The sequence below is a fragment of the Zootoca vivipara genome, chromosome 16 (genome assembly GCF_965207765.1).
Source record: "Zootoca vivipara chromosome 16, rZooViv2.hap1.1, whole genome shotgun sequence".
Lineage (NCBI taxonomy): Eukaryota > Metazoa > Chordata > Lepidosauria > Squamata > Lacertidae > Zootoca > Zootoca vivipara.
Genome location: NC_142599.1, coordinates 28,226,063 through 28,252,582, shown reverse-complemented (window position 1 = coordinate 28,252,582; position 26,520 = coordinate 28,226,063). Strand labels below are relative to the sequence as shown.

At 49.6% G+C, this 26,520-nt stretch overlaps 1 protein-coding gene across 1 annotated transcript; it reads left to right on the top strand.

Annotated features, from left to right (window-relative positions):
• The first annotated feature begins 1,757 nt into the window (after nt 1-1,757).
• CHRM1 (cholinergic receptor muscarinic 1) lies at nt 1,758-25,170 on the top strand. Its single transcript, XM_035098555.3, has 2 exons — nt 1,758-1,993; nt 21,465-25,170. The coding sequence occupies exon 2, from the start codon at nt 21,561-21,563 to the stop codon at nt 23,142-23,144; it is 1,584 nt and encodes a 527-aa protein (XP_034954446.2). The 5' UTR covers nt 1,758-1,993; nt 21,465-21,560; the 3' UTR covers nt 23,145-25,170.
• The last annotated feature ends 1,350 nt before the right edge of the window (nt 25,171-26,520 follow it).

Genomic DNA, 26,520 nt, shown 5'->3' with positions numbered 1-26,520 from the left:
TTTTCTCCTGCCGGCGGCCATTTTTTTTCTGATTTGCCCTTCTATGGGCATCAAAAATGGCCGCCGGCGGCTTCAAAAGTCGCATCTACGCATGACCGGAAGTGCGTAGACGTGACTTCCGGTGTCAGCGGCAGCCATTTTTGCTGCCCATAGATGGGCGGGGTGACACTGGAAGTTGCGTTGACGCACTTCCGGTCATGCGTAGAAACTACTTTTGAAGCCGGCGGCAGCCATTTTTGGTGCCCATAGAAGGGCAAAGCGACACCGGAAGTTACGTCAACGCAACTTCCGGTGTCACACGGCTGCCGGTCCCGGATTCTGCAGTCCGGGACTTGGAAGGTAAGATCCTGGCTTGTGCCGACCTGGTGCTCTCCAGATATTTTGGACTACAACTTCCATCAGCCCCAGTGCAGCTGGAGGGTACGACATAGGGGAAGACTAGCCTAGGCCAAGGCAGGCATATTAGTTTACAAGGAATTCCCCAGAAGCATCATTTTAATTGAATGCTGCTTCTCCATGGCAAGCTATGCTCAAAGCAGCTCACAACATCAAATAAATTCTGCACCATAAAATGTTAGGCAGCAACATTCCAGAATAACACACCGGCAGTTACAAAACGTAACAAAAAGTAAATAGCCAGACAAATATCACTAGACTGAACAAACACTTCCTATTAATAAGATGAAGCAATCTGATACAGTTAAATCTCGGTTCCCAAATGCCTCCATTATCCTATGTTTCGGCTGAAAACCCAGAAGTAAATGCTCTGGATTTTGAATGTTTTTCGGAAGCTGAACATCCAACACGGCTTCCGCTTGAGTCCAAGAAGCTCTTGCAACCAATCGGAAGCCGTGCCTCGGTTGTCGAACGTTTCGGAAGTCAAAAGGTATTCTGGAACGGATTGCGTTCGACAACCGAGGTTTGACTGTAATGATTCCTACTAAGGCCTAACCATATTTATTAAATTTATTTAAATCAATAGCCCCTTTAGCCAAAGGCTCTCAGAGAGGGTTGGAGGGTGGGGTGGGGGGGATAGCATTAAGACTGTTCACAACTAAAAATAAACATGGCACTTGAGGGGAAAGGAATGGGCTGGTTGGAGCGTGGTGCTCATGGCTCCAGGGTTGCAGGTTCGATCCCAGTATGGGACAGCTGCATATTCGTGCATTGCTTGGGGTTGGACTAGATGATTGTCAGAGTCCCTTCCGACTCTACAATTCTATGATTCTATGAAAAGCAAGCTCAAGCACAATTTCTTCAAGGTCTAGTTCTTCAAGTTAGCATCTGTGTCAGTTCCGGCTGATGCTCAGCCGCAAAGCTACAACCCTGGGTGTAGCCAGGGGGGGCAGCTGCCCCCCCCCCAAATCAAGTAAATAAATTAAAATACACTAAGCCCATGTCTACACTCCTTCTCACATCCAGCCTTCTAAACAAAAATCAGCATTTCTGCTTCCACTTACCAAAGCAGAGGTATATTTGTGATTTCCCTTTTTAAACTAAGGATTTCTTTTAAAAGCTGGGAAGAATGTCCCAGGTTCAACCCCCAACATCTCCAGATAGGGTTAGGGTCAGATTCTCTGCCTGAAACCCGGACGAGACCTGCTGCCAGTCAGTGCAGACGATATGGAGCTAGATGGGCCAGTGGTCTGACTCAGTCGAAGGCAACTTCCTATGCTACCAATCCATTTCGTATCTGTCAATTCCATAACAACCTTCTAAAATCCTCCCACAAAGCCAGGAGTCTCACTCTTGGTCTCGTATCCAGCAGAGGGAGCGAAGGAGAGGAGGATGGTTTATTGGAGTGCTGGGTGGGTGTTTTTTTCCTTCTTCCAGTCTGCTGTTTGCTCCCACTACCAGACTTCCCAGAAAGAGCGAAAGCCCTCGGCTAGAGACCAGGCAAGTGCTTCAGCGGGTCTCAAAGGAACCAGAGAGGCCAGCAAGCATCTCACCTGGATGGGCTATGATCCGAGAATCTGAGCCAGGGCTCAAGAAGGTAAGTGAGGCATCCATGTCAACTGCCTTGTAGCCTTTAGAGATCGGCACGATTTAAGGCACAACTGAAGCCATTTCCAGGCAATCTGTTTTCATGAGCATTCGTCCTGCCTTGTTTGCACAAAGTTTGCGGGGAGGCTAAGACAACCATGGCAATTTGTCTAGCACTTGTTCTGATTTGTCTGTGGGCATGTTAGATGGTGTAGCATCAAAGCAACGGCTATCCCACAATTTATTGTGCATTGCCTATCGTTTTCCTTATAAAAAGAAGTCTGGGGGGGGCTTGGGGGGGTCTATTGTGCAAATGCTCCAAATCAGCCTGAATTGTGCAACCTGAATTTGCTGGCATGTGGCTGAATCCTGCCAAAACTGTTGACTGCCTGGAAAATGCTTTTGTTCAACGGAAGGGGACAAATCCTGGTGAACTGACCCAGGACAGTGACTCTCAGGCCTAAAAAACAGCCTCATTACCCCTTAAGCTTTTTTGATATTATCTGTCTGAGTCAAATCATTGATGGTCAGTGGATTGTAGACCTAAACATCCACAGTTATTCTGTGGCATAAATCTTTCAGCCGCAATAAAGAGTCTAGTTTTATCGTGCCACAAGGCTCTTTCTGTGTTTGTTTGCCTGAATAGGCTAGCACAGCTGCCTCTCTGGAACATAGCTTTCGATTTAATGTAGACTAGATGCTCATTAGACATAAACACATTTCACCTAGGAATGAAATACAAAATTGATTCCGTTTGCCTTTGAAGGCAAGCCTACCTCATTCACACTTTCACGAACCCAAACCCAGCAAACCTTGACTGTTCTCAGAATATGGCAATGTAGTTCTCGGGCTGAGTGACATGTGCCAAAATAGAGGCACTGGGGTAAAATGTCTGCCTATGCATATAAAGCCAAAAATTAGCATGCAAAAAAAATTGCACTATATTAGAGGAAATTGCTTTGTGAAAAATGTGTATGATGGGCAAAATTGCAGAGCAAAAAAAATTTTGCATAGCAGGAGAAATTCATGCTAAATTGAATTTTCACAAGGCCTTTAAAAACAACATTCACAAACCGCTGTGGAAATGTGGAGTGCTGAACATCAGACTGGGAAAACGAGAAACAGAGGGAAACCAAAACAGAGATTCACCCATCAAATGAAAAATTGTGGAAAAGAATTTTGCTTGCCGTTTAACAACAGAAAGAGTTTCCCCAACAGACACACAGAAATGCTTCGTGCCCAACCTGTGCCCTTGGAGGTTGTAAGGGGATGGTTTGCATCCTGAACGTAGGTCAGATGGCAGAAGAGAAACAGTTATGGGCTACAATGAGGAACCTCGGGCAAGAGAAAGCCTGTTTGCTAACTGTGCTAACTCAGAAGCATTTCCAATTCATTTCAGAAGGATTTACTTCCAAGCAAATTGGTTTTGCTTGGAATGAGAAAGCAGTGCTGTTCTCATTTGAACAGAGAACCCAGAATTAGTACCAAGAGGACTGTTTTATGTGTACCTCACCTTTTCCAGGTTAAGGGGAACCATTGCCCCCTGCTCAAGTAGGATAGGGGGACATTGTACGTGTGACGTCATGCATGCGCAATGGGCCCCTCCAATGTTGGGCGCAACTCGGCATCCCTGGCCTGAGACCTGGAAGACCACTGGGGACCTTGGTCCCACCAGTATCTCTCAGCCTAAGCCTACCGCTCAGGGTTGTTGTGAGGATAAAATTGGGAGAGGGGAAGAGAACCATGTACGCCCCCTTGCGGTCCAAGAAGGAAAAGTGGGGTGCAAATGTCATTATAATGTAAAGGATTCTCAGAACAGAGAAGCATGGGACCCACCCCTCTCCCCAAAGCATGGTGTCTATATGCTCAGAGGCACTGTCACCATTACTTTCTGTAACGATGTGCTGCTGCTTGCGAGGGAGCATTGAGTTTTCGTTTTCTGAAAATGCATATAACAATTCGTCCCCATATACCACCCCAAGAGACATTCCATGTTAACTGAACCGCTTTAATTCTGTGCTATTGTGCTCAGTACGGTTACTCTGATAGAAAGGTTGCTTGCCAATTTTCAGTGCTTTGTAATTACCCAGAGCCGTGTCGACCTCGGTGTCATTGTTGGGGGAGCAGCGTACAGATAATCAATCAAATCGAATGACTTTCTGGGCCAAGCCGTGGCACTGGAAAGAGGTTCAGGGGCTCAATCCTGCGCGCTCGAATGAAAAGTTCTAAACACTTCAGTGTTTAGAAGCACTCGCAAGTTCTGTGGAATTGCAAGCACGTGGCTTAAGCAGACGGGGAGAGCTTATATGGGGAAGATATGACACAAATGTTCCACTTCTCTGGAGAGAGCTGAGTGGGGGCTCACTTCCCCAGTCTGCCACCACCCCCACCCCCAACAGTAACATTAACCACCTGCCAGCGAAGGCAGCCTCAAAAGTTTCCTGCAAGCTTTACAATGCACGTGTGCTACATTTTATTCTCTTCACATAGCTTTTGGAAGATCTGGTTTCTCTTTCCCACAGCAAAAAAAGTGGGAAAAGTCAAGACACCCCACCCCACGGAAGGGATGGGCGAATCCATCCCTTTTGATTTTCCTGTTTCTCAATTTTCCAGCCTTAATTTCACCTCTCCACATTTTTTTACATCAGTTTGGGATTTTTGGTTTTTAAGTCTTCATGAAATTCCATCAGCATTTTAGTGCGATTTTTCACACACACACACACACACCCCAAAAAAGCTTAACAACTTTTGTGTCCTGAATTTTACTTCTAGAAACATGGCAACCCTCCCCTCCCCTTGATCATTGGCTCTGCTTCCCAGCTTCCCGTCAGAGCATCTGCTTAGCCACTGGGAGGAAAGGATGCTGAACTAGAGGGGCCTTTGGCGTGGTCCAGCAGAAGCAGCCAGGCTCTCCTTATGTCCCTATGTTAGATTCCCTTCAGGGGCCTTGCTGGACCCCCGGCAAGGTTGTAAACAACTGCCTTCTGTTTCAAATTAAGGCTTTTAGAAGGAGAGAAATTAAATAAGGGTAAGCAGGCAGACGGTCCCCGACTCTGGGCATCAATTGAGAATGGATGCGTCTGCAGATATAAAAGACATCATTATGTAATGCATCAGATCCTAGATCTATCTGCACCGCCACTTGTTTCTAACTGCTGCCAGGCTGGTGCTTTTGGAAGGTCAGATGCAGGCTATGAAACTGGACATTTGTACTTATAATGATACGCCCACCTTTCCCCCAAGGTGGCAGACATAGAATCATAGATTCATAGATTCATAGAATCATCATAGAGTTGGAAGAGACCACAAGGACCATCCAGTCCAACCCCCTGCCAAGCAGGAAACACCATCAAAGCATTCCTGACAGATGGCTGTCAAGCCTCTGCTTAAAGACCTCCAAAGAAGGAGACTCCACCACACTCCTTGGCAGCAAATTCCACTGCCAAACATCTCTTACTGTCAAGAAGTTCTTCCTAATGTTTAGGTGGAATCTTCTTTCTTGTAGTTTGAATCCATTGCTCCGTGTCCGCTTCTCTGGAGCAGCAGAAAACAACCTTTCTCCCTCCTCTATATGACATCCTTTTATATATTTGAACATGGCTATCATATCACCCCTTAACCTTCTCTTCTCCAGGCTAAACATACCCAGCTCCCTAAGGCGTTCCTCATAAGGCATCGTTTCCAGGCCTTTGACCATTTTCGTTGCCCTCCTCTGGACACGTTCCAGTTTGTCAGTATCCTTCTTGAACTGTGGTGCCCAGCACTGGACACAGTACTCCAGGTGAGGTCTGACCAGAGCAGAATACAGTGGTACTATTACTTCCCTTGATCTAGACGATATACTCCTATTGATGCAGCCCAGAATTGCATTGGCATTTTTAGATGCTGCATCACACTGTTGACTCGTGTCAAGTTTGTGGTCTAACAAGACTCCTAGTTCCTTTTCACATGTACTCCTCTCAAGCCAGGTGTCTCCCATCCTGTATTTGTGCCTTTCATTTTTTTGCCCAAGTGTAGTACTTTACATTTGTACTTACACTGATAATATAATAATAATAATTTATTATTTATACCCCGCCCATCTGGCCGGGTTCCCCCAGCCACTCTGGGCGGCTTCCAACAAAACATTAAAATACAGAAATCAAACATTAAAAGCTTCCCTAAACAGGGCTGCCTTGAGATGCCTTCTAAAGGTCTGGTAATTGTTGTTCTCTTTGACCTCTGGTGGGAGGGCATTCCACAGGGCGGGTGCCACTACCGAGAAGGCCCTCTGCCTGGTTCCCTGTAACTTGGCTTCTCGTAGCGAGGGAACCGCCAGAAGACCCTTGGCGCTGGACCTCAGTGTCCACCTTTCCTCCAAGGTGGCAGACATGGTCCTCCCCCTTCACATCCTACCCTCACAACGACCTTGCAAGGTAGGTTAGGCTGAGACAGCAACAACCTTTGAACATCAATGTGCACAGAACAGATCATGTTTATTAATACTATAGTCAAAATTACAAAACTCAAACAAACCATTCAAGTTCATTCATCTACTGCAAGAACAGAATGGGAGTTAAGGTCACGCTAAGGGATGCGGGTGGCGCTGTGGTCTAAACCACTGAGCCTCTTGCACTGGTGGAGGAAGAGGAGTGCGGGGGGAGCGCACCACCCCTGGCAGCACTATCCCGGTGGGGTGCAATCGCAGCTGCCCCCCCGCCCACATTGGGTGCCACGCCCCTGCGGGTGGCACGCCACACCCCCGGGACGCACGCCAGCCCCATCCCCACCTGCTCTCCGCCCCCCGGTGCCAGAGCATGAAGCTCCGCCACTGGCCTCTTGGGCTTGCCCATCAGAAGGTCGCCGGTTCAAATCCCACGACGGGGTGAGCTCCCGTTGACAACTCCTGTCAACCTAGCAGTTTGAAAGCACCTCAAAGTGCAAGTAGATAAATAGGTACCACTCCGTCGGGAAGGTAAACAGCGTTTCTGTGCACTGCTCTGGTTTCGGTGTTCCGTTGTGCCAGAAGCGGCTTAGTCATGCTGGCCACATGACCCGGAAAAACTGTTTGCAGACAAACGCCAGCTCCTTTGGCCTGTACACGAGATGGGTGCCGCAACCCCAGAGTCATCTGCAACTGGACTTAACTGCCAGAGGTCCTTTACCTTTTTAAGGGTTTATTTGCATCCCACCCTTCCCCCAAGGAGCTCAATATGGCAGACATTATTCTTCCCCCTCCCCATTTATCCCCACAACTAAGGTTAAGCTGAGAGACAGGTGACCGACCCAGTGAGCTTCATGGCAGAGCAGGTGTTTGAATCTGAGTCTTCCAGGTCATAGTCCAACCCTCTAACCACGACATCACACTGTGTCTCAACATGAAGGTTTTTGTTAATTGGTGCTGGAGGGAGCAATTTATGTCATCCACCTGCAAAAATAAAGACGGACAAAGCTTCCTCTTTTACGGCAAAGCGTCTCTGCTCCTGCTCAGACGTAGGTCACGTCAGGTGACCTGTTTATTGAGCATTCCTCCTAATTTGTTTGCAGGCAATGCCTGTGGGGGTGGTTAGACGTCATCGGCTATTTACTGTCCATTTTTGCAGAGAGGTCAGGTGAGGTTGCATCAAGCCATCATTTATCCTACGCTTTCCCGTGTGTATTCCTGATGCTTGGATGTACTTTAATACAGTGGTCCCTCGACTTACGAACTTAATCCGTTCCGAATGCACATTCGTAGGTCGAAAATTTCGTAAGTCGAAAAGTGGATTCCCATAGGGAAAAAAATATTCTGAAAAATTCATAAGTCGAGGAAACCGCATTAAAAAGCGCCAATGGTTTCCGTTCGGATGTAGAAAAATTCGTAAGCGTGAGGCCATTTGTCCCATTCTTAAGTCGAAAACATCGGCTGCCGAGTAATTCGTAAGTCGAGGGACCACTGTATACTTTAATTGTACAAACCTTAAATTCCTCCTGCAAAAACATTTCTTAAATTTTACTTTTGTAAAAACATATCAAGGCAGCATTACAATATCTGAGAATAAAACCAGCGAGAAGCATCCATAAAAGCATTGTTAAATGCCAATGGGCTAAAAAAAGAAAAATCATATTGCAAAGGAGGCCTAAGTTGAAAAGAGTGCCATTCCAGACCCTCCAAATGTCCCTATTTTCCAGGGACAGTCCTGCATTTACAGAAGCTGTCCCGATTTCTGATATGATCCTGGAATGTCTCATTTTTCCTTAGGGCATCCCTATTTTCATCAGAGAAATGTTGGAGGGTGTGCACTTCCCTTATCACAAAATGCCCAATGGGAGGTAGCTCAGACCCTCCCTATTTTCCAGAAACAGTCCCGAATTTACAGAAGCCATCCTGGTTTCTGATTTGATTCCGGAATGTTTTCCTTAGTGCGTCCCGATTTTCACCGGAAAAATGTTGGAGGGTATTCTGGTTTGTTGCGCGAGACCTCCAAACCAACTTGAATCATCGTACAACCTGCACTAACTGGAATTTGTGACTGAATCGCACCTGAAAATAGCAACTCTTGGAACTGTTCTGGAGCAATATATCACACAGCTTTGATGTACATTACGAACCTTCGTGACGCTTAAAGTAATGATTAGCGCCCTGCCCGTGGAGCTGTGGAATGCCACCACCTCTGGCCACAGCCAATCGGGTGCCACATTCCCCGCTCTCCCACGAGCATCCAGGCAATGTACCGCCCTTTCCATGCACCAATAATCCCCAAAATAGAACAGCACGCTGACTTAACAGCAGCGGCAGAGAAAGAGAGGAAGGCAGGCAGCGCGGAGGTGTCACTCTGTGATTTTATTCCATAAACACTGTGTGAGTAAGAACACGCTTTGGCAGATTCCAGAGGGTTCCAGAAAGGGAGACGTGAAACGTTCCCACAAATGCACGCCGATATTGTGAGTCACACATCAGTTGAGGCTGTTCTATTAGGGCAAAGGGGGCGCTCGCTGCCCAACAAACCTCCCTCTACCCTTAGCCAGCCCCCACCCAGCTACCCACCTGCCCGCTTTTGAATTTACATCCAATCCAGGGGGTAGCACTCCCTCTCAGCTTCTTGTTCTTTACAGTGGCGGAGGAAGGGGGTGCGGCGGGTGCAGGCCGCCCCAAGTGTCATCACTGATGGGGGGGGTGACAAAATGACAAAAATATGAGGGGTTTTTTTTATATAAAAATGGGCTCACAGAACTTTTTAGTTCAGTCAAGAAACACAACGAAACGTGGCTGGCACTGGGTGCCACACCACGGGGGGGGGCACTTACCGCAGGGCCTGCGGCATGCCCAAGCCACGCATCTCTCCTGGGAGTGACATAGTGGCTTGGGTGCCTGCAGACTTGGCGCTACCTGAAACAGCAGTGTGGAGCTTGCGTCTGCCCATCACCTCTCCCTCATCTGCCCTACAGCTGAGGGGGAGGCTGCGGAGAGGCTCCACGCAGCGAGCCCCACCCCCGGCTGCAGGATGCGTGCGCTACACTGGGCACCCATGCAGCTAGCTACGCCGGTGGTTCTTTAGCCGCAAGGCTCATCCATGCTTCCATGATTCCTAGGCATGGGTCCGAGAGGTTTTTTTCCCTTTTGTCCCACTGCTTTCCCCAGGAAAGCCCATTGGTGCTAGCTTGCCTACAATAGAGACAATCTATGCTACCAGAGTTAAGAAGAGAGCAGAGAGAATTGCAGCAGATCCTTTACATCCCGGTCATCATCTGCTAGATTTACTCCCATCTGCACGTCGCTATAGGTCTTCATATACAAAATCGGCCAGGCACAGGAACAGTTTTTTCCCATGTGCCATTAAATTGTTAAATTTGTAGATGTGTAGCTGAAGGGGAGGTCAATTACGGGTGGGTTTCTTTGCTTATTTGTATTGTGAGTGGAACAGTGTGTGTATGTTTACATTGCAATGTAGCCGAAACAAATTCCAAGTATGTTGGAAAATGTACTTGGCCAATAATAAATTATTCTATTCTATTCTATTTACCAGGGACCCAGGTGGCGCTGTGGGTTAAACCACTGAGCCTAGGGCTTGCTGATCAGAAGGTCGGCGGTTCGAATCCCTGGGACGGGGTGAGCTCCCGTTGCTTGGTCCCAGCTCCTGCCAACCTAGCAGTTCGAAAGCACGTCAAAATGCAAGTAGATAAATAGGAACCGCTGCAGTGGGAAGGTAAACGGCGTTTCCATGTGCTGCTCTGGTTTGCCAGAAGCGGCTTTGTCATGCTGGCCACATGACCTGGAAGCTATACGCCGTCTCCCTCGCCCAATAATGCAAGATGAGCGCGCAACCCCAGAGTCGGTCACAACTGGACCTAATGGTCAGGGGTCCCTTTACCTTTACCTTATTCTATTTACCACTAAATCGGAACAAAAGTCAATCAGGTTTGCTACAGATTGGCGTCGTTCCTATTCAGCAGTAATAATAATAATAATAATAATAATAATAATAATAATAATAATAATAAACTTTATTATTTGTACCCCGCCCACCTGACTGGGTTTCCCCAACCACTCTGCGTGGTAGACAAAAAAACCCTGCACAAACACTATGCAATAGAATGAAAATGTCAACAATACCCCCACAACCCCTCCCTCTCCCTCCCTCCCTCTCCCCCCCTCTGCCCCCCCAAAAGTCTATGACAATAGTGGCAGAATCTAGACAGATATAAAAAACATTGTGAAAATGTTTTTTTAAAAAACGTTTTGAACTATATATTGAATTTGCCATAGCTCACCATCTCCATCTAGTGTCACATTTGTATAATGCACTTTACAACACACTTAAAACATTTTATTTGCAGCTGTATAGCTGAGTCCAGTGTCTCACACCGAATGTAAATGAACTGTGAAAAAGATTCTATGAACTGAAAGTGGAGACGCTACATGTACTTTTCCTTGCTTATTTGTTTGTTTTGTATCACAAAAAAGTCTTTAATAAAAACTAAATTAAAAACAAGCAAGCAAGCAAGCAAAACATTTGCTTTCCCGCAGGGCGAGCCATGGGGCAAAAGAAAAACGTCTCGTACCCATGCCTAAAAAATGCGGGACAAAGGCAAGGGTGGATGAGCCCATCATGTAGAACTCCAGAAGATGGGGACAAAAATATTCCTGGATCTGTGTTTCTCTACATTATCTCTACTCCCAGGCTGGGGCCAGTTTGCAAGGAGAGACTCCCTTAATTAGACAATGACCAGCAAGGGGACTAGCTGCTGCCCAATTTCACTACAAGGGCACAACACTTGCCCCGCCCTGGGCACCGGCAACCCACGCTATGCCCCTGGACAAGTCACAGGAAAGGCCCCCTGATTCTCCTTTCAACTGTCTTTCCTTCTCCAGCCTTTCTGTTTCCTTTTCCCAATTGCAACAGCAGTAGCAGCTTAAGGCAGGTTTCCACTGCTTGTGTCTACAATTCCCAAATTTCCTGGAGCTTCGATTCTGTTTGTCGGGGTCCATTTTGTCCTTCTAATGTCCCAGAGAACTAATGTTTGGGCAGGAGAACATGCTGGTGTTTTACCCCCTCTCCCTGGGTCAAATTCCTCCGTCGCCCAATTCTGGCACCCGAGAGATTGCCTCTTGTTGACAAATAGAAGGCAGGCCTACTCTGGTTTGGAGCGCCTACATAGGCACAGGATATTTCAGATGGCTTAGTACTCTTGAGCCTCGTCGCCCAAAGATGTACAGACCAAGGAGGAGGGTGGCAAGAGCAGCTCTTTCCCCCATCAGCACCTCCATGATGACATCCAGAGCTCCATTCATCAAAAGCTAATGTAAATATTTTCCGCCAACAGACGGATGCCTAAGAGAGGCAGCGTTCTCGGCCACGCTCCTCTCTTGGCCCGATCCGCAAGACACACGCACCTGGCCTCCTCACTTGGCAAGCCCCTCTCCTCTCTGCCTTGGTAGAGGTTTAGAAACCGTTTGGAGCAGGCAAGAGAAATTGCCGTCCGAAAATACGAGGATGGAGCAGGCTGGTGCCGTAAGCCTGGCACCTGGGTCTAGAGAATTGGGGGCAGGGGGGGGGGTGGAATTCAGATTGGTTCATGTTTAATAAAAGGAAGCCTCCCTGCTTTGCCCTTCCCAAAACAAGGCATGTTCCAAGGGCAGCAATCCTTCGAAGACAGCACTGCTTCAAATTTTGTGATGCAGTTCTGCAAGCAAAAAATGTGTACCAAAAAAATGCATGTAGTGGAGAGAAATGGGCACAGAAACGTGTGCATTGGTGAAGATAACATAGAATGGTGCATTTTTTTTAGGCGAAATTGCAATAATGTGAATGTCTCAAGGACTGCTTGGGTGCAGAGGAATGGTGGGAGGGGAACCAGCTGGGGAACCCCCGAGGGAAGAAGGCTGAGGGCCTGGGGAGTGGTGGTGGGACAGCAAGGAGAGGTCAGAGAGAGGAGAGCGAGGGACTGAAGCTGAAGAAGAAACAGGGATTAGGGAGCAGGGAGAGTCTGTGGCAGAGAGAAGTCCAGAATCGGAGGCAGAAACTGAACCAGGTGATGGAGCCCTCTGGTGGCAGGGGGGGGGGCTTTGGGGGCAGGGGAGGGAGGGGAGGACAGAAACCCAACCATAAAATGGACCACCTCTGAATGCTCACCTGCGTGGGATGCTTCTGTGGCAGGGGAGGACCCATGGAGGGGGGTGGGAAGATGGTGGAAAAAGGGTTAATGTATATACCATTTTTTGTAATTTGTAAAATTAATAAAAATTATGTTAAAAGAAAAAAAGAAAAAAAAGAAACTGAACCAGGTGAGAGCAAGGAGGGAGGTCAAATAGCAGGAATGAGTCACGGGTGTCTCTCCCTCCTGCTGCGACAAACTCCCATCCCTGCTGGTCTCCCAGAACCAGGAAAGGCATGAAGAGCAGAGGAGGAATAGGCTCCACACAGGCGCCGTCTCCAATTGCATGGGGAAAACCCTGGAGAGGAGGGGACAAACTCTGAGAAAGCCCCTGGGATTTCACACCGCTTGGATATTGGGGTGGCATGTAACCCTGCTGGCTGGGTGACTGTGGGCCAGTCACTGCCTCTCTCCGCCTAACCTTCCTCACAGGGTTGTTGTGAGGATAACATGTACTCGACCTTGAGCTCCTTGGAGGAAAGATGGAATAGTAGTGGTAATAATAATACTTTCCACTGCATGCTTGGGGTAATTCAGATTAGGACCACAGCAGAGTGGGTGCAAAGTGTTAAAGCAAAACTGGGTGAAGCAGTACATCTGGATTTTACCTCTGTGCAGTGAGCTAGTTTCCACACACTTGCACCCCTCTCTCCATCTTCCATCCATGCAAGCGAGAAGCATTATCAGACTTTAAGGGCACATTCCAGCCAAGCACAGACACTGGGGGTTCAAAGCAAGACCAGTGAGACTGCAGCCTGGGGAGAATCCTTAGGACCAGATGGAGAGGGTTGGAGGGCTACCCCCCATTCTTGAGGGTTTCCCGTTCCTGTTCTATTGCATGGCAGCAGCTCCACCAAGATCTCAATGGGAGATGGGTCTGTTCTATCACTTACCCGAGAGAGCCAGCCTGGTGTAGTGGTTAAGAGCGATAGACTTGTAATCTGGGGGACCAGGTTCGTGTCTCCACTCCTCCACATGCAGCTGCTGGGTGACCTTGGGCTAGTCACACTTCTCTGAAATATCTCAGCCCCACTCACCTCACAGAGTGTTTGTTGTGGGGGAGGAAGGGAAAGGAGAATGTTAGCCGCTTTGAGACTCCTTTGGGTAGTGATAAAGCGGGATATCAAATCCAAACTCTTCTTCTCTTCTTCTTCTTTTTTAACTTGAACTTGGAACCTCCTGCATACCCAGCAGGTCCTGCCACTGAGCCACAAGCCTCCCTATTTTTAACCAGGGCTCAGCTTCCTTCTCTCCCAAGGTGCCTCTGTGGTGCCAGGAGGTTCTGTTTGAACTCGTGACTATGGAATATTGACACAAGGGGAAGACAGAGAAGAAGTGGGGGAAGCCCCACAAGGAGCAGTTTTGAAAGGAACAACAGCCGGCTCTTTCTGCTTGAGAAACCCCTCACCCTGAGCTGCCCCTTGGTGGGCAGGAGGGAGAAAAAGGAGAAAGGAGAAAGGAGAAAGGAGAAAGGAGAAAGGAGGAGGAGGAGGAGGAGGAGGAGGAGGAGGAGGAGAAGAAGAAGAAGAAGAAGAAGAAGAAGAAGAAGAAGAAGAAGAAGAAGAAGAAGAAGAAGAAGAAGAAGAAGAAGAAGAAGAAGAAGAAGAAGAAGAAGAAGAAGAAGAAGAAGAAGAAGAAGAAGAAAGACCAAAGGAGACCTTCCAACCTGCCCAGGGAGGGACAGGAGGCGAAGTGAGGACGTTGTAGACCAAGGCAGTTGTTTCCCCCATATGGCAGGCCTTCAGGTATGCTAGATTTATTTTCTTGGATCACCTGCAGACTGTCGCCATTTGCCACTGGGTCAAGGTACTTGGGTTAATTCACAAAGCCCTAAGCAACTGGGGCTCGAAAGACCTTAAAAATCCTTCCTGGTTCCTTATGCTCCACTGCAAGCCTTGAGATCCTCTGCTGGGGCATTTCCAGAGGTTTCCCCACACCACTGAGGTTTGGCTCACCTTTGCAAGGGTCCAGAGCCTTAAGGTGGTAAGCCTTGTCCTGTGGAACTCACTGCTAGTAGACTGAAATATACTCAGAGTCAAGAGTGAATTTCATGCTCTTTATTCAGCTCATAGTCATCAAGGAGGAGAAGAGAAGACGAATGGCTCTTTTCCCCAAACCATCTGCTTATATACATTATTTACACAATGGGCCTTGCGTGATTGGCTACTTCAGGGCTACACCTGTGGGCCAATTATATTATGGATTGACTTCTGCCTGCAGCCTGATTGGCTGCTCCTACAGGCCAATCAGGTAGCAGATTCACTTCTGCCAGCCGCCTGATTGGCTGCTCCAGCAGGCCAATCAGGTTGCGGATTCACTTCCACCTGGAGTTGGATTGGGTAGCTCCCGCTGATTCTGAATCCTATTGTTCTAGGATTCAGCTCAGTACATAACACCCCTCCCCTCTAAGTTCCAGTCCTGCCCGGGAAGTTGCATTCGCAGTCCCCAAGGTCTGCTGGCCGCCTCCGTGTGCGTTGTGGCCTGGGGTGTTCCTTGGTCAGGGGTTCTGGTTCTGGCTCGTGTTCCGAGGCTGCTGGCTGTGCCAGGGCTGTCTGGTCTGGCGCCACTGAACCACTAGGTTGTAGCTCTGGTTCCGGTGTCCTTCCAGCCTCGGGGCGCCCCTCTGTGCCTACTGCTTCTGCTTCCCCTGCCCACCCCTCTCGCTCTACAGGCCTCACTGCCCTGCTGTCCCCTTGGGAGCCCTCTGTCCCACTCTCCTCCCGGGTTCCTCCTGGGAATCGTCGCCGTAGCTGGTCGCAGTGGCGGCGCCAACATTGCCCCCCTTCCGTTAGTACCTCGTACGACACGGGACCGGTCACCTTGGTGACTGTTGCGGGTACCCATGCTGGGCCTGCCCCAAAATTCTTTGCATACACTGGGTCCTGGGCCACAAATGTCCGGGGGTTCCTGCCTTTCCCCACCACTACCTCATCCTGAGCTCTGTCGGGGTGAAGTCGGTCCAGTCTATTTGCAAGGCGCCGGCCCATTAGTAATTCAGCTGGGCTCCGGCCCGTCGTTGTGCTTGGGGTGCTGTGCTGTGCTAGAAGAAATGCGGCAAGGCGGTATTCCCAGTCCCCTTGTGTCATGCGGCGGAGGCTGTCCTTGGTGGTCCGCACCATGCGCTCCGCTTGGCCATTGGTGGCAGGGTGGAATGGTGCTGAGCGGATGTGGCAGATGGCGTTCTGCGCTGTGAAGGTCTGGAACTCCTCTGACGTGAATGCGGTTCCATTGTCCGAGACGAGGGTGTCAGGGAGCCCGTGGGTCGCAAACAGCTTACGTAGTACCCGGATGGCTGCCGCCGTAGAAGTGGATGGTACCAGTGCGACCTCCAGCCATTTGGTGTAGGAATCCACCACTATGAAGAATGTTTTTCCCTGGAAGGGGCCAGCGAAGTCCACGTGCAAGCGTGACCATGGATGTCGGGCGGACTCCCAGGGCTGGACTGGGGCCCTTGGGGGATCCGGGCGGGATTCTTGGCAGGTCTGGCAGTGTTGGACCCAGGCCTCTATCTCTCTGTCAATCCCCGGCCACCACACATAACTCCTGGCAAGGGCCTTCATCCTCACTACCCCTGGGTGTGTCTCGTGTAGGGCTGTGAGGACCCTTTTGCGGAGGGGCTGGGGAACAACGACCCTGCTTCCCCATAACAGGCACCCCTTGTGGGCCGACAGTTCATGTTTGCGGTTTGTGTAGCCAGCGAATTCTGGCCCGGGGCTGCTGCTGGGCCATCCTCGCCACACCCAGTCCAGGACCCGGGAGATGACCCTATCTTTTGTGGAATGGTGCGCAACTTCTTGTGCCTGAATGGGTCGGTCGGGAAGCAGCTCCAGGGTCATAACCTCTTGCGCAGGCGCTGGGTCGGGGCCTGTTTCTGGTAGTGGTAGCCTGCTGAGGGCGTCTGCGTGGCCCATCGCCTTCCCAGGGCGGTGGATTAGTGCATACTGGTAGCCGGCAAGGAAAATTGACCACCTGAGGACACGTGGAGACAACACTTGGGGGGTCTGCTTCTCAGGGGCAAACAGGCCAAGCAACGGCTTGTGGTCAGTCACTATGGTAAAGGGCCGCCCGTACAAGAAATCATGGAATTTTTTTACGCCCTTCACGATTGCCAGACCCTCCTTGTCAATCTGTGAGTAGTTTCGTTCGGCTGCAGCAAGCGTCTGGGAGAAGTATGCCACCGGCACCTCTCTTCCATCCGGGAGTTGGTGTCCCAGGACAGCGCCGATGCCATAGGGAGAGGCGTCGCATGCCAGCACCACTGGCAGCCTCTCGTCAAAGTGTGCTAAGACCGAGTTCGAGACGAGCAAGTCCTTGACTGCCTGGAATGCGGCCCTTTGTCGCTGGCCCCACACCCAAGGGGCCCTTTTATCTAGGAGTCTGTGTAGGGGCTCCGCTACCGCTGCCTTATGGGGAAGGAAGGCATGGTAAAAGTTCAATAGTCCCAAGAATGACTGAAGTTCGGGCTTGCTCTTGGGCGCTGGGGCCTCACAAATGGCCCGTACCTTGTCACCGGTTGGATGGACCCCTTCTGCGTCCACCTTAAATCCCAGAAAGTCCACCTGCGGCACTCCCAGTAAACACTTTTCCCGCTTCACCTTGAGGCCCGCCGTCTGGAAACGGTGCAGGACGGAGCGGAGGCGGTCCTCAAATTCCTCTGGTGTGGGCCCGGCGATCAGTACATCATCGAAGAAGGGGGTGACGCCAGGAATCCCTTTAAGGAGAGAGTCCATTAGATTCTGGAATATGCCTGGTGCCACGCTAACGCCAAATTGCAGCCGCTTAACTCTGAATGCCCCTCTGTGCGTCACAATCGTCTGAGCCTCTGCTGTGGCTTCGTCCACAGGCAACTGTTGATACGCTTGGGCCAAGTCCAGTTTGCCAAAGATTTTTGACCCAGCCAGGGTGGCGAGGACATGGCTGACCACTGGCACTGGGTATGCATGGGCCGTGAGAGCCTTGTTTATGGTGCATTTGTAGTCTGCACAGATGCGGACCGAACCGTTAGGCTTGACGGGTGTGACAATTGGAGTTTCCCAGGGGGCGTTGGGCACCGGCTCCAGCACTCCTTGCTCCACGAGCCGGTCCAATTCCTCGTCTATGCGGGGTTTCAGGGCGAACGGGACCCGGCGGGCCTTGTGCCTGATGGGTCGTACAGCGGGGTCCAGCTGTAGGGCAATGGGGGGTCCTGTATATCGTCCCAATGCCCCATTGAAAACCCCTGGAAACTCTTTGCATATGGCGTCCACGTCCACTTGTAAGCTAGTGCGGTTCACCCCGGTAACGGCTAGCCCCAGAGGTCCAAACCATGCCAGTCCCAGTAAGCTAACGTAGGGGCCCTTAACTACCAGCAAGTCCAATTGTTGCTTTTGCCCTCGATATTGCACCCTGAAGGTCCCCACCCCCATAGTAGGGACCTTACGTTTCTGGAAGTCCCGGAGGGTGAATGGGGCCGGCCTTAGTTTGGGACCCCCATTAGGGCACAGTTCCCTTAATGTTCGGGCTGAGATTATGGATAGAGTTGAACCCGTGTCCAGCTCCATGCGGCATGGGGCTCCCTCTATCTGTACCTCTATATAAATTTTCTCTGTGCTGGGATGGGGCAACTGGAATACCTGGTAGTCCGTGATCTCCGTCGAGTTGCCTTGGTGCATGGTGCCGTGTGACCTGGGGCTCCTGGGTCGGTCATCTGATGCTTGTCGACGGGTGAGTCGAGCCCGACACACCCGGGCGATGTGTCCCAATTTTCTGCACTGCCTGCACTCTGCGTTGCGGAAACGACAGGTCCTCCTCTCGTGGTTCTCCCCGCAGCTTGCACAGTTCCCTCCTTCTCGTCGAGGCTGCTGTGGTGTGTGTGCTGCTTGAGTGCGCCGCTGTACTCGGTGTACTTCCTCCCTGTCAGATTCGGATTCGTCGGTGAGGTCTTCGTGGTAGACCCTCGGTTGGGATGGCGGGGCCGGTCGTGCCTCTTGCGTTGACCTCTCGGCGGCTTCGGTTGCCAGGGCTTCCTCCAGAGCAATCTGGAACGTGAGGTCTTTTTTGGCGTAGAGGCGTCGTTGCAACATCTCGTCCCTCAGGCCACCGACGAGGCGGTCACGAAGCATGTTCTCCAATTCTGAGAAGTTGCATAACCGGGCGGCTTGGCGGAGGGAGGTCACAAACCCAGTTATGGTTTCCCCCGGGGCTTGCCGCTTTGCGTAGAAGGCATTTCGTCAAGCTACCACCGAGGGCTGTGGTGAGAAGTGCTCCTTCAGCCGTTCCATTATTGTTTTGTAAGAGACGGTAGCGACATCTCTAGGTGCAAGGAGAGCCCGGGCGATTTCAAACGTCTCCTCTCCACAGACGCTGAAGAATGTCGCCCTCTTCATGGCATCGTTGGTGACTTCTTTCGCTTGCAGGAGGAAGTTGAAACGGGCGGCGTACCCTTCCCAGTCTCCTGATGCTGGTTTGAATGGCGAGAAGCTGCTGTCGGTTGCCATTCTGGGTTCCTTGGGTCCTGGAGCTGAAGCCTGGATGCACGGTGCGATGCAGCGGTGCAGCAGGTGGCGGTGCTGCGGTGCAGTGCGTGGTGGCGGTCAGCTCAGCAGGATCCCACCTTCGTCGCCAGTGAAATATACTCAGAGTCAAGAGTGAATTTCATGCTCTTTATTCAGCTCATAGTCATCAAGGAGGAGAAGAGAAGACGAATGGCTCTTTTCCCCAAACCATCTGCTTATATACATTATTTACACAATGGGCCTTGCGTGATTGGCTACTTCAGGGCTACACCTGTGGGCCAATTATATTATGGATTGACTTCTGCCTGCAGCCTGATTGGCTGCTCCTACAGGCCAATCAGGTAGCAGATTCACTTCTGCCAGCCGCCTGATTGGCTGCTCCAGCAGGCCAATCAGGTTGCGGATTCACTTCCACCTGGAGTTGGATTGGGTAGCTCCCGCTGATTCTGAATCCTATTGTTCTAGGATTCAGCTCAGTACATAACATAGACGATTTGGCAGAAACCATCCCTTTCTTCCTTCAGATGCCTTCTGAGAATGGCACACCCTCCAACATTTCTCTGATGAAAATAGGGATATCGTATTCAACGATAACAACAACAACAATTTTATTATTTATGCCCCACCCACATAATAAAACATTGAAAAACTTCCCTATACAGTGGGTGGGTGTGCTTCAGATGTCCTCTAAAGGTTGTATAGTTACAGTACTTATCTCCTTGGTTCGGGGGTCCAATAACTCCATACCCTTCTTCTTCTTCTTCTTCTTCTTCTTCTTCTTCTTCTTCTTCTTCTTCTTCTTCCTCTTCCTCTTCCTCTTCCTCTTCTTCTTCTTCTGCGATCACTCATAGCCAAGTAAGACTGTCTTCCATAAACACAGTTTTAACAATGAGTCCATAAGTGACTGTGGAGGCCAATTCTGGATCCGCACGTCCTTTCACAGTGGGGACATTGGTTTCCGGGTGGGAGTTGATCACGGTGTGGATTTGCCAAGCGTGCCTTCCTCTTAGAATGTTTCTCCCTTCCGTCCTAAGATCGAGTGTCTTCAAAGCCCCATTTACCTGATGAAAATAGGGATGCCCTAAGGAAAAGTGGGACATTCCAGGATCAAATCAGAAACCAGGACAGCTTCTGCAAATTCAGGACTGTTCCTGGAAAATAGGGACAGTTGGAGGGTCTGGAACGTCACCCTTTTCAACGTAGGCTTCCTTTGCAATATTAATTTTCTCATTTTTTTAGCTCATCGGCATTTAACAGTGGATGCTTCTTGCTGGTTTTATTCTTAGATATTGTAATGCTGCCTTGATATGTTTTTATGAAAGTAGAAATTAATAAATGTTTTGCAGGAGGAATTTAAGGTTTGTACAATTAAAATACATTTAAGTGCTTTGATGCAATGAATCTACTTTACACACACACACACACACACACACACACACACCAGATTTTTTTGGAGTTGGAAATGTGATGGGGAGATGAATGGATGGATGAGCGAATGATTGGTAAGATGTGTAAGCAGATGTGCAAGCAATCTTCCCACAAGCCAAACAGAATGAATGGCTATTAGCCACAGTGGCTATACACTACCTCTGTTATTGGAGGCAGTGTGCCAGTTGCTCAGAATCACAAGTGGAGATTTCTCTGTTATGCTCAGGTCCTCCTTGCAAGCTTCCCAGAGGCATCCGGTTGGAAACAGAGAACAGGATGCAGAGCAAGATGGGGCTTCGGCCTGATCCAGCAGTCAGGCTCTTATGGTCTTACGAATGCTCAGTAAAGACAGGGCATTGCCTAATCTCCACATAGGCACTGTGCAGGCAAATTGAGACAAATGCATACCCCACAAGTGTCCCGAAAAAACCGGGACATCCTTTTTTAATCACGAGAGAATAGTCGCCATTTTGGATGCTGCGATCTCGCACAATTTTGCAGTGTGATTTCCCCCTGAAAAATGTGGGGGGGGGCCAGGTCAAGAGCCTCATGCTCTACTGACCGAGCTATCACGGTGAAGCTTTTCCTAAAATTGTATGAGAAAAGGCTTAACCTGTTGAACTTCCACTTAGAAAATAAGACAGAAGCAAGAAAAGTGCATTGAAGGGGGAAGTTGAAACAGGAGCTCTTTAGGAAGTCAGGGATTTATATCGCCTGGTGTCCAAACAGGAATTGCATCAAGCACAGCTCTGACTTCACTCATTGGCTAAAATGTCTGACAAGTGGAACAGGCAGGTTGTCTCATTTCACAGATATCTGCACATTTTGCTTCGCAACTGTTTTTCTACGGGGACTAGAGACTTACTTTTTTTTGAAGGCTCAGAGTTGGAGCGGGGGTCTATCTGGTCATGTTGCTTACTTCTGTCTCCATTCCTCTCCTTCCAGGTGAAGTCCTTGGGCTGAAGGACAGTCTGCAACTGCCACTTCCTTTTAATCTAAGGTGGCCATCAGAAGAAAAAAAGGACCTTGTCCCACAAACCAATGTGGTTGTCTTCCTGGAACCCTTTCCTAGATGGTGGCCAGGAGGGACTTCACAGCGACACCATGAACATCTCAATCAACCCACTATCTCCAAACGACACCCTGGAACCCACCAAGCCTTCGTCAGAAGATGGGCACTCTCTTTGGGAGGTGGTCTTGATCATTTTGACGACGGGGATCATCTCCTTTGTCACTGTGGTGGGGAACCTTCTAGTGATGGTCTCTTTCAAGGTCAACCGGGAGCTGAAGACAGTCAACAATTACTTCTTGCTCAGCTTAGCTGGTGCCGACCTCATCATTGGAGTCATCTCCATGAACTTGTACACCACCTACATTGTCATGGGGCGGTGGGCGATGGGCAGTGTGGCCTGCGATTTGTGGCTGGCCCTGGACTACGTTGCCAGCAACGCGTCTGTCATGAACCTGTTGGTCATCAGCTTTGACCGCTACTTCTCCATCACCCGCCCGCTCACCTACAGGGCCAAGCGGACACCCAAGAGGGCGGCTGTTATGATAGGCTTGGCGTGGCTGATCTCCATTATCCTGTGGGCACCCGCCATCTTGTTCTGGCAGAACTTTGTCGGCAAGCGGACGGTCCCCGAGGACGACTGCTACATCCAGTTTTTCTCTGTGCCGATCATCACCTTCGGAACGGCCATAGCGGCCTTCTACCTCCCCGTCATCATAATGGTGGCTCTCTACTGGAAGATCTTCCAGGAGATCCAGAAGAGAGCCAAGGAACTGTCTGGACTACAGGGCTCAGAGTTTGGGTACAAACCCCAAGCTGCCTCCAGAATACCCCTAAACAGTGGCAGTGGGGGCAGCAGCAGCAGCAGCTCGGAGCCATCCCACGCTGTTGCAGCTTCCTCGGCCGTGGCTGTCCTTCCTCTGCAGACATGCTGCTTTCCCGCTGGGCAGAGGGCCAAGGGCCTGTTCATAGACCAAAGCAGCAATGGCAGCTGGAACAACACGGAGGACGAGGAAGTGGAGGAGGCCTCTGCTGACTCCTTGACGTCATCCGAGGGCGAGGAACAGCCCTTCGAAGTCCACACCATCTGCTCAGCAGTCATACACCTGCCCATGATCAGCACCGTCCTGCAGCCACCGCGTCCAGGTCAGTGCCGAGATCCCAAGGCAGCGCCTGGTAGGAACTGGGCGGGCGGAAAGGTCCTCGTCGGGATCCCAAGGCAACCTCCGGTCATGGAGAACAAGCTCAAGAAAGCAGCAATGCCACCACTGATGGAGAAGACTCCAGCAGCGGCCAAGAGCCAAGCCTTCAGGAGGAAGAGGAGGAAGAATCGTGTCTCCAAAAGGAAAACACTCTCGCTGATGAAGGAGAGGAAAGCAGCCCGGACGCTCAGCGCCATCCTTTTGGCCTTCATCATCACCTGGACCCCCTACAACATCATGGTGCTGGTGTCGACTTTCTGCCAGGGATGCATCCCCAAAGGCCTTTGGAAACTGGGGTACTGGCTTTGCTATGTCAACAGCACCATCAACCCCATGTGCTACGCCCTCTGCAATAGGTCGTTCCGGACCACCTTCCGGATGCTGCTGCAGTGCCGTGGGGGCCGGCGACGCTAGAGGGAGAAGGGAGCAACTCCCAGGTGGCGCCAGTCCATTGAGCAGGGGGCACAAAGACCTCGGCGTGGTGCATAAAATAAGGAAGGGCAAACGGAGAGCGGGATGGAACAGAAATCCTTCCCAGTTTTAGGGCTAGGTATTTATATTTTGGAAGGATAACCATGATATGCCTGGGTATGTTTACAGAATTCAGCACTGCAGAGGCACAGAGGTGGTCTGCCCCTTAATGGATGCTTAAATATATATATATACTTTTAAGCTCAGAAGACATTTTGCTCCTAAGAACATAAGAACCACTGGGATACTCCATCCTAGACCAGGACATGAAGGCTTCAACCACCTAGACCCCCAAAATCTGGTATTCAGAAGTAGGCTGCCTGTGAATAAATTTATTCCAGAAAATAAAGTGTTCCTCTGTCAACTTCTAGGCCACCACAAATTCTTTGCAAAAGGAATAAATGAGTAAGCTGTAGGGAAGGTGCAGAGCGAATCAGTGTCCCTTCGTTCCTCAGATTTTGAAATTTATAGGCTTGTTGGCAGAGACTTTATGAGAGAGGGAAAACCATAGGTGTATCCAACTAAGTTCTCAGGCCAGACCCAATGGAATGAATGGATGTAAGCTACACTAACACTAGCTACAACCCTATGCACATGATTCCTGTTTGCCTTGCTCACTGTTTCTGTTGTAACAAGGACAATAAAACGAGTGCTTTACAAATCCTTTGCAGAACGGTGAAAGTTGTTGGGTGTATATAGCCTGGAAAAGAGAAGGGGAGACAACAATAGTCTTCAGCAAGTCCGTGTCATGCAGAGAATGGAACAGACTTACTGTTGTTTGCCTCTCCAGAAGGCAGAACTGGGAGCAATGGGTGGAAATTGCAGGGAAGCTGTTTTGAACTAAAGATTAGGAGAAATTTTACAGTAATGGAAAGAGGTATGCAGCAGAGGAACAGAACAGGCTGCCCAGGAAGATGGCAGGCTCTCCTTTGCTGAGGACATCTGAGCAGAGCCTGGAGAGTTATATTTCAGGGGGCGTTTTAGCTGCATCCAACAACAGTGTAGTATAGTGGTTAGGGTGCTGGACTAAGACCTGAGAGACCAGGGTGCAAATCCCCACTCATTCATTTCAGTGCACGGGTTCACCTTGGGACAGGTACTCACTCTCAGTCTAACCTACCTCACAGGGTTGTTGTGAGGATTAAAATGGGGGGGGGGGGAATTGTGTATGCTACCTTGAGCTCTGTGAAGGAAACATCTAACGATTTTATTTAACGATTCTATGAACTTGCTTCACCTTTTCAAGACAAAACCGAAAAAGCATGCAATCTTAATGTCATCCATGATTACAAATAAGGCAGTGGCCCAATGAAAGAAGTTTGAGTTACTTAATCCACCGGGCATCCATTAAATCTGCATAAATGTACAGTGATTTTGAAGGGAACGCGAGCTTCGTGGGCTTCAGATAACGCAGGGATCTGCAACGTGGCACCTATGGGCGCAAGGATAACTTTGAGATCTTCTCCTGGTGCTTGGGGTGCCTCTGCCCCCTCCCCCTCCCAGTACCCCCTTAGTCAAGAGGTAGGGAAGCTCCCATGGAAAGTACATAGAGCTGAAGGAGGAAGTTGAAAAAGCAACATTCGTTTCTGCTTCCTCTTTCAACTCTTTGAACTTTTCAAGGCTCAGATTAATTCTATTGTGTCTAACCTTCACCCAGATGACTGGGAAATATAAGGAGTGTGTATTCTTTCCTTCTATGTCTCAGGAACGGGCTGATCCAGGAAGCAGGGAGAGAACGGACCATTGGAGGTGGCACCCATGGCACTCCCTGAAAAATCCAAATGTGCCCATGGGCCTAAAAGTGTTGGCAAGCCTCGAGATTATGCATGTACATTTTGCAACACTCACTGTCCTAGAAAATGTCTTCCTTCCTGTGCCAGCATGATGGGGAAGGCGTGTTTTATTGTGCTGTCTGCCTTCTGCGCTGTATTAAAAAGTAATATTAAAAATAAAACATATTTTTGTTAAAGATGGTGCTGCCAAATTAATCTGGGATGCCTTTTTTTAGTTGATGGTCCACCTCTGGCAAAGCTGGAGGAGAGCAGTTTAGCTACTCCTGGATTAAGGAGACAGTGTTTGGACAACACACTGGGGGAAAGGCTTACACTGCCCCTTGGTGGCTGCAGGAAAGCCTTGCAACATTCAGGAAACACACAGGATTTTGCAGAGGGGAACCCCAAGCTGAGCCTGTAGGCCAGGCATCCCCAAACTGCGGCCCTCCAGATGTTTTGGACTACAATTCCCATCATCCCTGATCATGGGAGTTGTAGGCCACAACATCTGGAGGGCCGCAGTTTGGGGATGCCTGCTGTAGGCCATGCTCATTTTCCCTGCAAGGCACATCAGCGCAGGTTCCCCTTCCCTTGAGGTTTCTATTTTTAAAGCTGAAAGAGCACAGGCACCCATGGCAAATGGAAAGGGCTGTAGTGTTGCTGCAGTGAAAGCAGCCTGCAAGCTAAGTGTCCCAGGTTCAATTCCTGGACAGATTTTCACCCACATGGGCAAATTGGTTTCCATTTCTGGGAACCTCTAGATCGGCGTTTCCCAAACTTGGGTCTCCAGGTGCTTTGGGACTACAACTCCCATCAGCCCTAGCCAGCAGGACCAGTGGTCAGGGATGGTGGTAACTGCAGTCTTCGTAACATAGTTGCTCCATCCCCACGATCATTTTGGTTGCCCTTTTCTGAAACTTTTTCAGCTGGTGAGGCACCCAGAACTAAGCACAGCATTCCAAATGTGGCTGCACCACTGATTCGTATAACGGCATTATGATATCAAGAGTTTTATTTTCAATTCCTTTCCTAAGGATCCCTTAGAATAGAATTTGCCTTTTTCACGGCTGCTGAACACTGGGTTGACACCTTCATTATGCACCTAGGTCTCTCATTCCTGGTCTGTCACTGCCAGTTCAGACCCCATGGAAGTAGATGTGAATTTAAGGGGGGGGTTTCACCCAAAATTCATCACTTTATCCTTGAATTGCATTTGCCATTTTTTCACAGTGTGGGGGGTGGGTGGTCCTTTTGGAGCTCTGAAATCTTTTTAACAACTCTGAACAAGTTAGTGTCATTAGCAAAGTTGACCACCTGACTGCTCACTCCTAGCTTTAGATCGTTTATGAACAAGTTAAAAAAGCACAGGTCCCAATACCAATCCTTGGGGGACTCCACTTTCTGGTCCCTTCCAACTCTACCATTCTGATTCAGATTCAATACTTCTCTCCATTTGGAGAACTGCTCATTTATTCCTACCCTTTGGCTTCCTGAAAGCAAACTCCCCTAATTGCATCAAACCCAGAAAAATCCCAGAGAGCCAGATG

Bases quoted from the DNA above. Each gene is read 5' to 3' on its own strand.
- CHRM1 (XM_035098555.3), top strand. From the start codon at position 21,561: ATGTGGTTGTCTTCCTGGAACCCTTTCCTAGATGGTGGCCAGGAGGGA.